Source organism: Notechis scutatus, chromosome 1 (genome assembly GCF_049901735.1).
Source record: "Notechis scutatus isolate UNSWTSFEM ecotype Mainland chromosome 1, rNotScu1.2, whole genome shotgun sequence".
Taxonomy (NCBI): Eukaryota; Metazoa; Chordata; class Lepidosauria; order Squamata; family Elapidae; genus Notechis; species Notechis scutatus.
In genome coordinates, this window is record NC_142009.1 from 215566009 (window position 1) to 215584693 (window position 18685).

General features: G+C 37.1%; 1 protein-coding gene across 9 annotated transcripts in view; it reads right to left on the reverse strand.

Moving 5' to 3' along the window:
- Positions 1-18685, reverse strand: part of KALRN (kalirin RhoGEF kinase) — a 554985-nt gene that overhangs the window by 83307 nt on the left and 452993 nt on the right. For 2 of the 9 annotated variants that reach the window (XM_087950198.1, XM_087950197.1), the window contains exon 1: positions 16606-16918. The exons of 5 other annotated variants lie outside the window; for them this stretch is intronic. In XM_087950198.1, coding sequence (XP_087806324.1) covers positions 16606-16696 — 91 coding nt within the window. In that variant the 5' untranslated portion in view covers positions 16697-16918. Of the gene's footprint in view, positions 1-16605; positions 16919-18685 lie in introns of those variants that run through there. 2 more of the 9 variants (XM_087950200.1, XM_087950199.1) reach the window with 1 other exon arrangement.

An 18685-nucleotide genomic window follows, 5' to 3' on the forward strand; every position in this document is an offset into this window, starting at 1 on the left:
ATAAAAAGACAAAAATTAAGCTTAGGTTTTTACCTTCAACAACAGGTAACACTTGCTGTCTTCCAACTCAATGTAGATAACTGATGCAATTTACGTTAATTTGTGTAATTACTGCAATACTGCTTTTTACATCTTTTGTTAATGGTAACTATTCCCCCTCCAAGGATTCTGCCCATTTATCCATTTTTCTAGAGGGGTACAGCACAAAGTCTCATTCTAATGAACATGTGAGGACCATGAACCAGATGAGAGACCTTTGAGATAACCCTGATCTAAAACACCTTACCTCCAAAAGTGTGCCTGGTCCTCTCATTACTGACATTTTGCAAGTCTGTAAAAGCAATTTTATTAAGGTGGACTTCAGTATTACCACCTTGAAGTCTTTCTTGCCCATAAAGCTTTAATATCTTACTTTGAGTAAAAGTATTTTAAGACATTTTATTGTATGGATTATTTTTTATGTTTTTATACCTTCTGGAGTCTAGTATTATAGGTGGTATGAAATAACTTGATAAATATATAATAAAATTTTCATTGGTTTGCCTCCTTTATATAAATAAAGTTGCTATATAATTATATAAATGACAAAAATATGCAAAATTTGTAAATTACATCAGATTGTTTTAATGAACTTTTGGATTTAAAAGAGATCAGTAGCCACATACTAATAGTCCATCAAACTGTTAGCACTGCACCAAATAAAGACATATTAATTATCTGATACAGTGGTTCACTTACTATCACCTTAGCAAGCAAAATATTATTGTAATTTTGAATCTTTAGGAATTCATTTTGAAACTGAGAATAACTTTAGAGGTTTTTACAAATGTATTCAGTTTAGGGCCACTTACCATTATTACACATTCTGAATTTTTTAAACCAGAGTCCATTTATAAAATAAAAAGGCAGTGCTCTAAACTGATCAGCTGAGTAATTGAAAGGCTATTTGCTAATCCTGCTTTGATGGTGCAAAAATTCCTATTGGATGCATAATTAGGATTACTGTACTTCCAATACTTAGTATAGGCTCCAAAGCCAAAAAAGCAAAGTAGAGGAGTATACAAAGTCTTTGTGTATTGTACAGTGTTACAAAAGGACTACGGTATATAAAGCTATTTTGCCCAACAAGCTTTTCCTTTGAGGCAAAACAAATAGAGCAGAACATTAACTTGTGATTCTAAATCTGAAGTAGAAACAAAGTCCTCCAATGCCTCTGGTTCTTCTTAATGTGTGATATTTATTACGTAATCACAAGTCGTCCAGTCTATCAATCTCTTAAGAACTCTCAAAATAAGTTGCAAATACAACAAGGAGTATCTGTACTACCTAGCTTTTATTCTTGGAAATCTGTGACTTTTCCCAGTGCGCATAAAAACTACTACGATGACAAATGATGGTTTGCACTAATGCATGTTTGACAATTGTTGACTTTTATATGTTTCCATGATTTATAGAAGATGCCAGGAAGACAAAATTTATAAGCACAACCTCCTCATGTATGAAACAGATTGCATTAATCACTCTCTGATTCAGAATGTTGTCAGAATTGTATGTTTCATCTTTATAAGAGATGTCACATATTTCAGCAGTGCAAATATTTAGGTTCAAGCTTCTGAGCAATCGCTTGGCCAATCTTATTTGAAACTCATTCAATGACGTTAATACTGTCTCAGCTTGCATTGTTTTTGTTCAAGCAATTCTTCTTTAGGGTTTCCCCCCCCCCCCATACTGTTACATTTTCCAAAACTAATAAACTGAAAATGAGAAAAAAGACGCTTATCAATATTTTTATAGCTAATATATTCTGTCACTTTACCTTTTAAACCAACCTACTCTGATTGCCTGTTGTAACCATCATTCAATCCCTCCTTAACCACAGACTGATTTCATATATTGTATTAAGGCACATACTGATTTTACAAACCACAGGAACTGGATTTATACAGCATTTCAAGTCTATTTCAAATAAACCATATTTTGGCTTAGTGCGATATGTGAGTTCAGCCATATCATCATGCATTTTTGATGCAGGGTGTTTAATTAACTTATTTCTTTATTTACAATTTAGTCTACTAATGTCAGTGAATTTCATTATGACCTGTTGAGCAAGCATTAGGTGAAACATTCACAAAATATGGCCAAAATAGCTGGGACTGCTAGGAAGAATTGTTCTAATGTAAGTATCACAAGAATTACTATAGATGGGTCATGATTAGTGTGAGTTAAAATAATGTGATATTTGATTTAATGTGAATTGTAAATTGATATTAGGATTTGATGCACTCAAAATACAGTTAATGTGAGGCTAGCGGTTGAGTCTAGTTGCATGCATCATTGAAGTTCGAAACACCGGTAAACTTTGTGGGTGCAAAATAGAGAAAAGCAAGATTCAGTCAGAAATAAACAATACTATAACAAGTTTAAAAAAAGGTTTGTTGTTATATTAAAACAAAAAATGATGTAACTGAACAATATGAACATGGTTGTAGCAATAGTTCAATATAATGAGATGCTGGATGCATGAATCTAATATATATATATGTGTGTGTGTGTGTGTGTGTGTGTGTGTGTATTGTTTTCCAAAACTACTACTACTCCTCTGTGATTTTAGCCATAAAGTTAAATTATAAGTATATTATTTTTGTCCTTTACTGTAATATTTCATTATCATGCTTATAACATTTATGTTTAAAAATATTTTATTGCCTATTTCTCTTGAACAGGAATCAATTACTATATTTTCTACGGTCATATCACTTAATGTAAATTCAAATACATGATCATTTCGTGGGATTCATTATTCATATGACTTGCCTATATTAGAACTATTCAACATAGCTGAACTATATATTTGCATTTATCATTTTTTGTCATTATATGATCTAAAGCTATGTGGTCAACTTCAGTCATAAAAAGGGCTGGCAACTATTTCAAAAGCTGAATTTAAATCATAATAATATATTGTTACATTGTTAATAATAAATTGTTACATAACATTTTAATGAAACAAAAACCCTCCTAAAATGAATTGCAAACTACATGAGCATGCATCTCCTCCTTGAACTACTCCAAAATAATGCAGTATTATGACTTAAAGTATTGAGAGTTGGAGCTAAGTTTTGAGAAAATGTTATATAGATCTGGTTCACATACCAACCATAATGTTTACTCTTATTAATAAAAATTCAAAGTTATATAAAAATAATAATAATGTGGAATGTGATAAGGTTGGACTTACATAGATGGAAAAATTAAGATTTGTGACTAATGGAAAGAATTTCAGTTATTAAGATGAATGTACAACCTAGAATGTTATTTCTTTTTTAGATTATACTGACATCGACCAAACAGTGGTAAAAAGATATATCCACGTTTATTTGGCAAAATAAGTCTATTTTTTCATAGTTAACTTTTTGCATAAAATAGGCTAAAATCTCCATCATATCTTTTCATGGTTCTCTTTCACTAGTGGGCTTGATAATTCTTCCCCTACCATTTTTTTAAAAAAATTACATTGTACCTTACATAGAAACACATACAAGTTCTTTAGTTTGAGCAATAAATACTACAATATTGGTTGCTAAAAAAGAATTTCATTAGGCAGTACATCTTAATATTTTCAGTTGTTTCCTCATAGTTATCATTCAGGAAGCATATGGAAACAAGACAAACTTGTTCAAAGCTTTTAATCTTTAGCACAATTTCCCTGCCATGCAAAGTTTAAGAGCAGTCCATTTGAATATGTATTTACATCTTCATATTAGAATTCAAGGGTAAAATAGAAAATAAGGTTATAATAGGGAAGTAAGTTAGGCATAATAAGTATCTTCAGTTTGGATAACAGAGCTACGGTGAATACCTAGTTATTATTTGAGAAAGAGAGAAGTGCTTGTTTCACCTATATTGTTTACTATTTTTTCATTAACTGATTTAAAATAAATTCTTCTTGTCCTAAGACACTTTTGAAATTCCATTGGAAAACTTAAAGATACAAGATTACTAAGGCATAATTCTCAAACTGCTGGAGAATACCATTAATACTGACGTGCTCATGCTTTTTAACTTTTCCCAGTATGGAAAACCTCTCTAACTTATAAGCCTTTCGTATTCCATACATACATGGTCTGCGATTCTCCCAAAGCTTAAAATATCACTGATATTTCTCCTCAAACTATTAAAAATAAAGCTCAGAGGCAGGGCAAAAGGGAAAAATAGTAAACTTGTAGGACACATTTTAACTATATTTAATTAACTAAGCTTAAATCAATTTTGGTGTTCAGGGAAAAATTAAATGATCTTTTTTGGCATGTGGCCTCTATCCTCCTTAGATGAAATACAGTCCCCAACGTGAAAAAAGTTTCATGGCTCCATCATAATAATCTGGGACTCCTTAAATAAAATAACCAGTTCAGTGAGGCCTCAAAATAGCAAGCAGACCTTTATTGCACACACACAGTGTTCTGCTACAGCATTTTGGGATTTGAAGAATCCTTAGCTTTATTGGTTGATTTTATATTAGAATCTGGAACTAGTTTCAACATTCTTAAATCGAGACATTGGTTCAATTTCTCTTTGAATTTATTTTCTCCTAATACAGTTTAGAATAGTCAGCAAACAAATTATGCAAGTTTTCAGATTAGAATTACTCTGACAATATATTGTCTTGGCATTGTCCGCAGGTAGTGTCCTTGGAGCTCCATTTGTGACTTGTGCGACTGAAGTAACATATGATGGTAGATGGTCCCATGATTTTTTCACCCAACATTTCAAGTTCTCACCTCAATAATTAGGCTAACAAAGACAATCACAAACACTCAACTCAACTAAGCTGTGAAGCTTAAATCCCCCTCTATCCTTGGGGCATCATTAATGCAGTAAAAAGCTGCAAGTTGAAAAGCCACAGGATTGATATGCGTTGTCATAGGAAAGAGTCCAATAAACTTGGTATCCAGCATCTCAGATGTTCACGAAGAAGGAAGAAATCTGTAAAAAACCCAGATCTAATCTTCCAACAATGATAGAAGATGTTCCTGATAACGACAATCAGTAGAGGAGTTGTAGGAGGCCTTGGTGTGATCTAGCAGTTCCTTAAAGTGATGTTGACAAAATTTCCTGGAGGAATAGGGAAGCTTCTAGAGCAGGCAAGGCCTACCAGACTTGGTGTGGCCTCAGAGAATGATAACTAGATGAAGGTTGGACTAAGTTATTACATGCACTCAGGGTGAAATATCTGTTCAACTGTGTTGCTAGCAATGAATATAGCATCAGAGAATGTTCTGTGATGATGTTTATCTTCTCAAGATTCTCCATTAACTGTGGACGATGGGCCAAGAATGGGTATGGTTTTAACTGTGGACGATGGGCCAAGAATGGGTATAGTTTTATGTCCAATAATTGAAAATGGGCTCTTGTGTATTGCGGACTTCGATTTTGAAGATGGGCCACTGGTGGCTAGTGACATAATTGATATCTCTGTCCCGAGAAACTCTGGCTCTCAACTACCACAATAACACTGACAGAAGCTCTCGTCCTGCTCACGAAGAGTGTTTTTAACAATACTTTCCATGTTTTCATCATTGTAACATTCAGTAGATATATTCTGTCATAGTAGGTGATAACACCTAGACCATCTAAATAAGGTCAGAACTGATTTGTACTTGGACAGATCACCAGGAAATCCTTGAAATGGAGACTAGACAATGAAGCACTTCCAGGAGAAGGTAATGGCAAACCACTTTGATTTTGTTGGTAAGAAAACAGCATGGATATGGTTCAGGTAGGCATCAGCTCGACTCAAGGCAGACTTTACCCTGAAATGCAGGGAACAAGGAATAAAAAAAAAACCTCAAGTAAGCACTGCCCTATACTCCACTGCCTCATTTTACAGAAAAGAAAAATAAAATAATGCGCTTGTTTCTTATATTTCCATACTGAGGGGGAAATTTCCATCATTGGCTCTAGCAGGAAAGGGTGACCTTGGCTGATAAAAGCTGAGCACTGCACAAGATTTTGCGTATATGTGTGCAGGTTCCCCCCCCCCCCCGCCCACTTTTCTTAAATTGGTAAGTCTTCCTTTGGGATTATTACAATAATGTCTGTTGTTCACCGAGAACAATTTTAGTATAAAAAGCTGTTTTCTTCAATGAAACAATTACATATAGATGTTATAAACAGATAAATGATTTAACCTTAGTAAAAACTAAGTCATTCACACCTCTGACCATGAATATTAGCAATGCAGGTTCTGTAGTAATAGTTATATGCCAATTACCAAAAACATCGGGTTTTCGGTGCAGATTTCCTATCAGTTTCTTATTATGTGTGCGTAAGCTGTTCTTATTTAAGAAAAAGATTAAAGTAACTATGTATGTAGGATAGTATGCTGTAAACATACAGCAGCTATCAGAAAAACATTAACTGTAAAATAAATTAGCAACCCTCTTTTGAGGTCACAGAGTACATTGGGAACTCTGAGAACATACTGTGCACATTATCACAGAATAGTTAACTGGGGAATATTTTTCCCTTCATAATATTATTACTCATTTAACAGGGGGACAAGGAAGGGAAGTCATAGAGAGCATAGCTTCTGAAATTATTTCTAACTCCTTTACCAACAGCAGCCCTAGGCAGCGTACGAATTATCTTCCATGCCATGAAGTAGTGCCTATGTGGGCGTGTTTCACCTCTCCTCTCAGGTATGTGTGCAATTGGGCAAGCTGTTTGTCTACCATTCTGGGCCATGTGTCCAGGGGAGCAAAAAAAAAAAGGGGGGGGGATTAAAAGCAGATGCTAAAAATCTGGATCACTGGCCAACTGCCTCTCTCATAGGAATGTATTGAGGACTCTCTTTTTTTTCCTGCAACGTTTTTCTTTGCAGCCCCATATTTGATTCAATCTGTTTTTGTGCTTGTTCTCTTCCTTCTTCCCCATCCTCTAACTCTCAAATTTGGCCAGAGTCTGTTCAGTTTTCAGAGGGATTTGCAAGCATGCAAATTCCTCATCTTTATTTTAATAAGGCTAATTAGAAACAAAGATGCATCAAGAAACACAACCAGAAAGGAGAAATCAGTGGGGCTTTAGTGATGGGTATAGTTACTTTGTTCCCAATACTCTTCACTTCTTTCCTGTCTTTAAGGTGATTTACAGCTAAAGGTTTCAGCTCCCCTCTGTGCAGAGAAGGTATCTTCTTTGGCGGGGTGCAGGAACTGAGCTCAAATCTTCAGGATTTGAAGTCTGTTTCTGCACCCTGCTGAAAGAATTCAGCTCCACTCAGCCGGCAACTCTTTCAGCCAGCCCCACTCCCCCAGAGACGAGAGGGAGGTGGCAACCTTCCCTAACACCCTCCACATTGACTTTCTGGGGAAACCAGTAGGGAAGATTACAAACACAGATGAAAAGATTGTGAGGCACTTGGCAAGTGGTCACGAGTGCAAACAGGTTGCCAGTCACCCAGATCACAATCACATGACCATGGGGATGGTGGTACAACATTTTGCAATGACCTGAAGTGCTTTACGGGCCATAAAGTACTGTTTCTGAGGCTATCGTAATTCCAGACAGTCGTTAAATGATTTTAAGCCCCTATAAAAAAGGGGGGGGTTTGTTTATCAAGACCTTCTTCTAACCGTTCAGAAATTTTTAGAAAAACTACCTGTGGGCAGGATGGAAACATTCTGGGGTGACCAAAAAAAACCCCCCCCCCCCCCCCCCCCACATTCTTGGCAGGTAGAAAATTCTTCCCGGGGGCCCTTGGGGGTTTTTTTTTCCCCCCTTTGTTTTTTTTTGTTTTAGAAGGAAAAAGGACGGAAAAAGTACAGACCATTTTCCACCCCCCCCACCTGCCGCCCCCCCCCACACCAGGCCGGCAGGGAGCGTGCTGAGTGATTTGGTTGCCCCCCACCACGCCACCACCGCCCCAAGTTGTTAAAAAATTGGAATCCCCCCGCTTATAGATATTGAGACTACTAAAAATGTAACTAATTTTTTATTTTCCTGTAAACAGTGAACTCTTTTCATATGAATTCTAGGGTATTATCTGAAGTTCATCATTACATTCCAATGAAGATTTTATTATTGCAAAGCAATTAACTTGGAAGGAGTTAAGTGTTTAAAATAATGAACTTGGAAAGTCCAGCTGGTCTAGTGGTTAAGGTTAGAAATCTTGAGACTGTGAATTCAAGTTCTGCCTTAGGCATGAAAGCCAGGTAGGTGACTTTGAGCCAGTCACTCTCTCTCCAGCCCAACTTACCTCACAGGATTGTTGTTGTGGGAAAAATAGGAGGAAGGAGGAGTATTAGGTATGTCTGTTGCTTAAGTGATTTATAAAAATAATGATGGTGGCATTAAAAATAAATAAGCTGAACTCTTACCGAAAGCTCTAGCTATTTGGAGACATCATTGTCACAGACAAAATATTACCTCCTAGTTAAACCTAGGTCTAACTTCTGTAAAATAGTTTTAAGTTTTTGACTCAACTATGGCTGTTAAATAGAGAGGCATCACTAAAGGTAGAAATTGTGTGAGACTAACTAGCCATGATTAAGTTTTCTTGATTTATCTTAACTGAAAGAATAATTCAATCCCTAGTCCGTGCAGAGAGTTAGTTAAGTGTACTGGTTAGGGCTTTAGGCTAGAAACTGGGAGACAGTGAGTTCTAGTCCTGCCTTAGATATGAAACCAGCTGGGTAAGCTTGGGCCAGGCCCACCCTCAGCCTGAGGAAGGAGGCAATGACAAAGTACTTCTGAAATTTTGCCATGAAAACTAGAGGGACTTGTCCAGGCAGCCACCAGGAATCAGGATTGACTTGAAAGCACAAACATAGTGCATGTATGCTCTGTTTGTTTAACATTCCTTTACAAGGATTTTAACAAAACATTCTGATCGGTTCTTGTTTGCTTGTTTCAATATGTTTGGCCAACTTTTCAGTTCTACATTTAGTAGGCCTTTTTTTTTTTTTTTACAGCCTGCCTGATACAAGCAACTGCGATGTTCTTTGCTGATGTTTTTACCTGGCTATATGAGATGGTTGCAGTCTGGCAAAAAAAATGTTCCCATGTTTATTTATTGCATGAATATAATTCACATTATGAAGAGACATAAGAGTTCATATATCATCCAATCTTTATTTATATATATATATATATATATATATATATATATATATATATATATATATATATATATATATATATATATATATATATATATATATAAATTTAAATACATAAATCAACAGGACATGAGTATGTACAAGTATAGCAAAGCTTAGCAAATTAACCAAGTTAACATAGTGCACAGCTTCCACAGCATTAACAATGTTTTATATGTGAAGCACAATTGAGCGTACATGCAGACATACCTTTGCACTGTCTACAAAATAAAGCACAACACAATACATGTATAACCCATCCAGCCATTGACACAAACTCAAAATTTCCCAATTCTATCTAAACCAATAGGAGTACGACATGACACGTCCTTGATGCTGTATTAGCTAAGGTGGGGGAAAAAGTCCAGATCGATTGCAGGCCCTAAAACAGTTTAATTGTTGGAAATCATCAGAACATTCAAAGCAATGCTCTAAAACAGCAAAAATCTGTTTCATGTTCAGGACAGAATGGCATGTTTTGTTCAGATCTAGAAACAAAAATCCAAATTACGCCTGTTTAATGGCCAGAACACTTTGAAACAATAATAATGATCCTACATGTGCAGGAAAACCAAAGAAGAAACAATGGTATTGGAGAACCTCAAGGTCAAAATGTCTTGCACACCTCTAGTACTTTCTTATCATCTGCACAGCCCTTCTAAGGTTAAACCAAGTTCCACATGTAATATGGCAATGTAGCAGTTCAAATTTAAAGTGAAAAATGTGATTTGGAGGGTGCTTAGCACTTACTGGAAACACTTAAACTAAACAATCCTTTCTCCAGATTGCAGACTAGTTTCGGCAGCCTTGTGAGACAAGATAAGATGCAACTCCTTTTAAGATGTATCCAATAGAGGACATTCCTCCAATTTTATATTTTGCCCTTTGAAATGAAGTTAAGTTTGTAGACCTAATCATAGCTACTAGAAGAAAGCTCTGTCCAAAATGCACACAACCACACATTTCATTTAATACTGAGCTAATAACAATTTTAACACTTGCTACTTTAGGCTGGAGATATTGTGCATTGAGCAAAGTATTAAGCTCTCCTCATGCTGTTCCCAGAACTGCTGGGTTTATCAACTCAGCACCATTTCTCAACAGCCTATGAAAGGGAAAACAAACAAACCCAGATATATTTTCTAATAGTTAAGCACCCTATAATCCTGCTTCTTTCATGGTATATTATGGGGTATGCAGATGTTACTGTCTTCTATTTGTGAACTTTCCATCCTTTTTCTGAGGTATTAAAAAAACAGAATTGCTCCATAGTGTTCATGGAGGGGTAGGATTAAAAGCATGTCCATCTACAAAGTAGCCACAAGATGTTACCAGATCCATAGCCTGATTATACACCTGCATTTTCAGCCTTTCTTAGGAATAAACGAAGGTTTAATTTAGAACAAGAGCAGTAGCAGATGGCATTCAAATAATGTTCCATATAAAAGGCATGTGTGTGTGTCTTTCTGTATGTATAGAAAAGCAATATGCCAAGATATCACGTCAAACCAAACACAGATTTATTTGTAGATAGACGCAGTTCCTGATAACATTTGAAATTTTTATATTAAATAAAGTTCATGTTGGAACTTTGCTTTACTAAAAAACAAAGCCATTTATCAGTAATCTACAGAGCATAATAAGCAAGCTAAACTTTCATCATGTTTCTTTTTAACAAGTTTGTTTTCATATTTACTTCTGGCTTGATTTAAATTCTTTGAAAGTGACCTTCCACAGAATGGGAAGCTCTCAGTCGGTACTTATCACAATCTATGTTTTGAGGAATAAGGTTACAGGGGAGCTCAAGGAGCTACAAAAAGTATGCAGACTTAAAGTAATCTCAGAACATAATTATATCCTATACCTAAAATCACCCTAGTTATGTTCATTACATCTACACACACATACACACACACACACACTCTACAGGAAACTTTTGAGCACTCCTGACAGATTAGAAATCAAAATTCTTATACTGGGCCTACCTTCAAATTAAACACCCGTAATCTGGGTAATTGATTTGTTCATTTCTTATATGCCATATGCAATATATGGGTTTTATCTTCCATTCCTAATGTTAACTCAAATAGAAGCATATTTTACTCCAGTAAAATAAGGAAAAGTGTACCTAGATTTGTAAAATAGCCTCTGAAGCTTAAGAGAGTCTATTTATTAGATTTATAAGGCCACAAGGCTGAATGTGACTTCTGATTCTGAACAAGTACATAAGGATACACAGAAATTATACACACACTTCTACACACTAAATCCTAGAAATTCTTTATTTTAAGCTACATTTCACACTGTCTTTCCCACTTTTCAACACAGTAACATACACCAATCTTTCCCACTTTGCAACATAGTAATACACATCAGTCTATCACAATGCCAAGGTTCATGTATTAAAGATATCCCTAGGGTTTTACTGTATTGAACTGGAGATACGTAAAAAATGCTGTGTTTTTCCTCATGTAAAATCTACTTAAAATTGTGATCATTTTGCAATGACTGAATGTAACATGCAAGTTTTATAATGTATATATGTAGTAGGTAGAGGGACACAGTGGCTCAGTGGTTAAGATGCTGAGCTTATCAATCAGAAAGATCAGCAGTTCGGCGGTTCGAATCCCTAGCACTGCATAACAGAGTGAGTTCCCCATTACTTGTCCCAGCTTCTGCCAACCTAGCAGTTTGAAAGCACGTAAAAATGCAAGTAGAAAAATAAGGACCACTTTGGTGGGAAGGTAGCAGCGTTCCGTGCGCCTTTGACATTTAGTCATGCTGGCCATATGACCACAGAGACGTCTTCGGACAGCTCTGGTTCTTCGGCTTTGTAACAGAGATGAGTACCGCCCCCTAGAGCTGGAAACGACTAGCATCTATGTGCGAGGGGAACCTTTACCTTTTTATGTAGTAAGTATGACATGTAATAATATTATCACATTTATAATAAATGTAACATGTAACACACTGTATGTGAAAAAAGACTTTGAGAGATAGGATGAAGAAATGATGCCTAAGGAACAACCAGGTAAGAGAGGCCATAGCACACAGGTGCCTAATGGTTTGGGCAAGAGGCTCAGAAGGAATCCTTCCTCAACTTGTAAAGGAGACATGGGAGATTTGTACATTTAGACTTGCAAGATTTTGTTAATGTAGGCTTTAAAATAGAATTAACTTATTTGGTCATGTTTCCTATCTGATCTACCTACCAAAGGAAAGCTGACATATACTGAAACCAGGTCATTTGAATCTTGTCTTATTCCCATTAATACTCGCTAGTTTTCTGCAATGTTGGAATCTAAATTTGTATAATCACCAGGGTGACAAAGGAAAATATCTTGTTGCATAGTGTTTCTTGTGAAAAATGCAATAGTTTGTGTTAGAAATGGGAAAAAGAGAAAAATCATGTGACTAAAGAACAGAAGTTTCTAAAAGTCACCACTTTTTAATCAATCTGACAAAACAATATTATTTCTAGGAGCATATCAGTCAACATACTTTTTAAAAGTTTAGCTTAGTTTCTCAGGTTTTTTTTTCCCAAGAGAAAAGCTGCTCATTTCCTAAAAGCTTTAATAATATATTTGTAAGTTATACAGCAAATAGGGATTATGAAATAGGTTTACAATATATTTTAATTTTCCTTTCTGTAAATAATTCAACAAAACTGAACCCTAAAAAATGATTTTTCTCTGTGCTCACGCACAGGTTTACATTAATGGCAAGCATTTAAAACACACTCAGAAAACTATGAAACTCAGTTCAAGCAGTACAGTAATCTACAGATTTTTAGGGACTGTTTATCGAGAAATAACTGGCTTGGCTCACTTATAATTCGAAAACCACAGTAGTTGGAATCATGCTCAGCTCAAACCACATTTAGTCTTGATGTGAACTCATTTTACATATTTTTGAAAGGGTGCTACTACACACTATTGTGGGTTGTTGATAAAATGCAATAAAATAATAAATAATAATATAAAAATAAAATCCTAGACCTGTGATGGCAAACCAATGGCACGCGTGCCGCAGGTGGCATGCAGAGCCATTTGTGTGTGCACGCGAGCCCCAGCCAAACTTACCTGCACTGCGCATGTGCACACCTCCCAGCTGATTTTCGGCCAGTTTGAGGCTGTTTTTGCCCTTCCGAAGGCTCAGGGAAAGCCTCTGCAGCCTCGGGAGGCCGAAAAATGGGCCTTCCAGAAATACCAGAAGTGTCTGTTTTCAGCCTCCAGAGGGCCTCTGGAGCTCGGGGGAGGCTGTTTTCACCCTCCTGGAGGCTTGAGGGAAGCCTCTGCAGCCTCAGGAGGCCGAAAAATGGGACTTCTGGAAATACCAGAAGTGCCAAAACGGGTCCTAACCTAACCCTAACCCTAGACAATAAAATAAGCATAATTTGAACATTCACATTACAGAAGTACTAGCCACAATTTTTATGCCAATATAAAGCATGAAAATATAACATGTAATATACCTGATAATCAGCACTTTGCGATTATATGTAATTTTCAAATGCAGAAATCGTAATTGTTTAGAAAATTATTGGTTATACATACATCTTTCCCAAATGTACAGTATTTATTTTCTAAGAATTTATAAGATAGCTTTAGAACATATCTATCATCTATCTATCTATCTATCATCTATCTATCTATCTATCTATCTATCTATCTATCTATCTATCTATCGTTTTCTAAATCATCACAGAACACTGATAGTGGAATGAAAGAAAATAATTCTATCAACAGTGTTAGTTTCCATTGTTGATAGAATTATTCTCTGATCTTAAAAATCCACTACTGTGGATAATTTCCTATCTTCTAGAGCAGACACTTGAGGCGGGGGGGGGCGGTTTGTAATGGGTAGAAGGAAGTCTGTTAAAATTTAAGATTACTTGCATTTCTCCCATTGCCTAAATTTCCAGTAATCCCTTGCTGGGATCCAACCCAATTAAGTGTTCTATGCATTTAAGTTGTTACTAAAATTTAACCAAGTTAGGTCCACCACAGACCCCTATTCTGCAGCTAAAATATCCTTGCACCCACAGAAATTAATACGGGTATAAGATGGCATATGGAAGTTTGTGTTGTGGCTGTTTTTCAAATTAGAAGTCTAAGAAGAAAATATTAAATGAATCAACCAGGGCAATAAGTTCCTCCCCAAAATGCTACCTAGCTCTAATCAAGCAAGGAGTACTATATGGAATATTCCAGAGGCTAATTCCTGGATCATTCAGCAGCCCTTTTCTTTACCTACAGAAACCATTACACAATTTAACTGCAAGTATCTATTACTCTCCCACCAGTTCCCTTCCTGGAATAAAGTAGCAGACACTCCCTTCCTCAGTTTCACTTATTTTAGAGAAGACCTGTCCTTGTAATGTAGGACAAATAGAGATTTTAGCACATGTCTTTTTGTACGCTTGTTTTACCAAGACACGTTTTGCTACTATTGCTATTTCTTTACCATTTATTAATATACCAGCAAGGATTGTTCTATTTTACTTCTTTTGGTAGATAACGGTTCAGTTTTACAAAACATTTTCAAATTTTGAACTGGGACTTGTAGAGTTTGCCAGTTGATACTTCAATATTTGGCCCAACAGTAAACTGCTATTGTTTTTTTTAGTTTCGTTCTTTTTAGTCATGTTTATATTTTATACTGATATACACGTTTATAGATGTAGTGGTTAAGGTTCTGGCCTAGAGACTGGGTTCTAGGCCTCCCTGAGGCATGAAAATCATCTGGGTGACTTTGGGCCAGTCTCTCACAGCTTAGCCCAGGGGTGTCAAAATCATGGCCTGTGGGCCGGATGTGTCACATGCTGGCCCCGTCCAGTTTAGCGAAGGGGGAAACAGTCCCGCTACATCCAGTGGTGGCATTCAAATTTTTTTTACTACCGGTTCTGTGGGCGTGGCTTGGTGGGCGTGGCAGGGGAAGGATACTGTAAAATCTCCAGTCAGAGATGGTGTTTGCCAGTTCTCTGAACTACTCAAAATTTCTGCTCCTGGTTCTCCAGCACTGGTTAGAACCTGCTGAATACCCACCTCTGGCTAAATCATATGATGACACCGTGATGACACAAGTGTGACATCCCTAGCTTAGCCAATCTCCCAGGCTAGTTGTTGAGCAGGCAAGAATATTAGGTATGTTCACAAACTTGAGTTGGCATAAAGTGGGATAAAAATTAATAACACCTTCCTCATTAAGTTATTAAGAGACCAACTGTATTAAATGCTGCATAAACATAAGTGACAATAGTAAAAAATAAATAAATAAATATCTATGCAGTATTTCTATGTGCCTATGGTGAAATGAAATGTGCCAGGCATTATACAGAACTACCTGGCACCATTCATACCTTATTATCTTATATATTAATATAAAGCTTTCGATACAAACTAACTTTCAGCATTTTTCAGGAATACCGAGAAAGTAGAGAAGCTTACTACTGCATATGTCAGCGGCCCCCAATCTTTTGGGTGCCAGGGACCGATTCCATGGATAGAGGTTTCTTTGTGGACCGGAGGAAGCATGGTTTTGCGTGCTGCCTGCATCCCATGGATGGGGCTTCACTTGTTTGCATGGCTCAATATTGGTCCATGGACCAGGGGTTGGGGACCCCCTGGAATACATTATAGGTATCAACTGTCTTTTCAGCTTCAGGAGACATACAACTTTTATTTATACAGAGAGCTTTCTCCAAAATATTTTGAATCTGTAGATTTTTTTAAAAATAGTGGGGGAAAATATATTTCTTAAGATTCTGTATTTCTAACTTTGTAAACCGGTTCATTTACAATGGCCCAACAAAGCCTTATTGTTTCTTGTGAAGTAACTATTTATTCTCCACTCCTAATTGTACTTTGTATTCTAGTTGTTTATATTACTTATTCCACAATTGTGCTGACTAGAGAGCAACTATGCAATTTATATTTATTGGGTATCAGTTTAGCATATTGTAAGAACTCAGCCAACTGTAGCAGATTCAATCATCTACAGTTAAATAGATCATGGTTTAGCATGCTGGGTCTAGGAACAGGCTTAATAAAACATATAAAGAATGACAGCTACACATATTAAAGCAAATTATAATTAATGGTTTAATAATCATATATACCTTGTCTGAAACCTATCCTGGCTCAATAAGCAGCTGTAAACGGTCTTTATGTGATATAGACTGCCTCTCTTCAGGCAAAACCCATCCGAGGGGATTCACAAACAGAGAATCACTTAATAAATAAAATTATTAGTTCAGAAACAGTCAAAAGTCACAAACACAGCATCCTACTCAGCATCTTCTCCCTAATCTCTAAGGGGAATGAAAAACAAACCAACCCTAAACAACTCAGGGAGGGTAGCAACATGCTTGCTTTTACGAGAAACTGAGTAACCTCTCTTCAAATCCACCTTCGGATTTAAAGGACCTCTTCGCCGTTTAGGAACTACTAACCTTTGCACCTTGGGAAACAGCAGCAACACTTAGCAAGAAACCAGCCCCGGCAAGACCTGCTGGCGTAGGTAGCTTGTTTCCCCTCCTTCATTCCGCCTGGGAGACAATCATGTCAAATCGAGCAAGTAGCCACGGAGTGCCCCCGGGTCATTCACGCGACTAATTCCGCAATATCTCACGGAGAGTGAAAGGGGAAGGGGAAAAAAAACAAAAAAAAAGTACCCCTCGAAAGGGAGGAGCTTTAGGACATGAGAGGCGGACTCACGGCCACAACCGCAGCTGGTGGTTATCTGCCCAAACTTGCAACAACGCGGGCTCTGAGCAACATTGTGCAATACCGCGACTGGGAGCAATACACGCCTATTGCGAAGCTGGTTTTTTCTCTCCTTTCTTTCTTCCCATGCCTAAAGTCCAAACGCTGCAGTGAATTCCTCTGTGGTTTAGAAAAAGAACAATTTACTGCCTCCAAACGTTGCAAAGTAATAATATAGGCAGCGTTCCCCTTCGGGTTGGATCCACCTAACTAAGCCGATTGTTTCAAGACCTTGCGATCAATCCCGCCAGAAGGGAACTTTTTGGAGGGATTTCTTGGGAAAGAAAATAAAAGAAATCCACCCCACCACCCGGGTACGTTTTCTGGCGAGATCGTGGTCAAGGAACTAATATTTGAAGTGCGTGGAGCTAAGCATTGCAATTCAAAAATCTTTCAAAGGGAAATGTTAGAGGGGCAGGTTCTGCACTTGTAGTACAGAAAACCAAAAATGTCACATGAGAAATGTCCCCAACGTCCACATGTGGTAGAGAAGTTTCACCAGATATGTAACTGTTAAGGACGCAGGGGCGGGAGGGGGGAGGTGAAGGGAAAGCAGGCAACTCAAATCTAGAGTAAAGGTAAAAAGTAAAGGTTTCTCCCACTCAGTCGTGTCCGACTCTAGGGGGCGCAATTTATCTCCGTCTCCCAAGTCGAGGGAGAATAGCTGGTAATAAATCCCATTCAAATCCTTTTCCAAAGGATCCGTCCTTCCCCCTCCTCCCCCCAATTTCCATATGTATATTATGGAAAATATTTAAAAATATTGGTGAGGCTAGAAAGCATTTCTTGGGAACAGCTGGCAGGAAGTTCACACATGGTGACCATGTATTTGTGGGATGATTGGCAGTGTTGTTTGGGCCAGTTGCCCAGTGTCTCTTAATGATTGCATAACTCACTCAACCCTTTCAGTGATTCACTTAAATACAGTGGTAAAAGCAGTTGTAAAATGGGGCATGACTCATTTAACAACGGCCTTGCTTAGCAATGGACATTTTGATTGCAATTGTGGTCATAAGTTGCGGACTACCTGTAGTTCCTTCACTATTTCACTTTCAGTGAATCTAGTCTGTGAACTACAGGTGAAGGGTGTGACAGACATTTCTTAGTAATGTCTCTGCTTAGCATTTTAGAAGGAAAACTGTCGACCTTTGCTGTGATTCTTTGCCACTCCCTTCCTTATTTATACTCAGAGGTAGCTATTTTATCTATTTGAAGAATACCACAGGGAGCTGTTTGCTTTTCTTGGTTTGTTATGGTGTGATGTTTCTGGACCATAAATTCCTTTGGAATGTTCTTAATAAATGGCAGCATTACATTAAGATTGGTCATTGCTACATCTGACTCAGCACTGCATTTCTGACAACTCACAGAAATTACGTGAAAGCTTGCTTTGTCATAAATAGAAAGAGGGGAGAAAACCTTTAACTGTTTAAGCATGCATGCTAGGGGATTACACCTATTTAAGAGGAAGAATATCAAGTTAAGTCATGGTTTCTTTGCCCCATCATAATTAACTGAGTTCCGAGATCACCGTATGCTGTAAACTATGAGTTATAAACCTACAATGGTTGGGTTTTCACAACACACTAAGCCAATTTACCATGCGATTTTAACTTAATGGGATACCTGAACCCAGTAAGCGGTTGATTGTTACTCAGTTAACACAATGACACCTACACTTTTGATCAAATGGAAGTAAATATGAAACATTAACATGTTAAAAAACATGAAAAATGAAGTTTGGCAAGGCACAATATTTTACTCTGG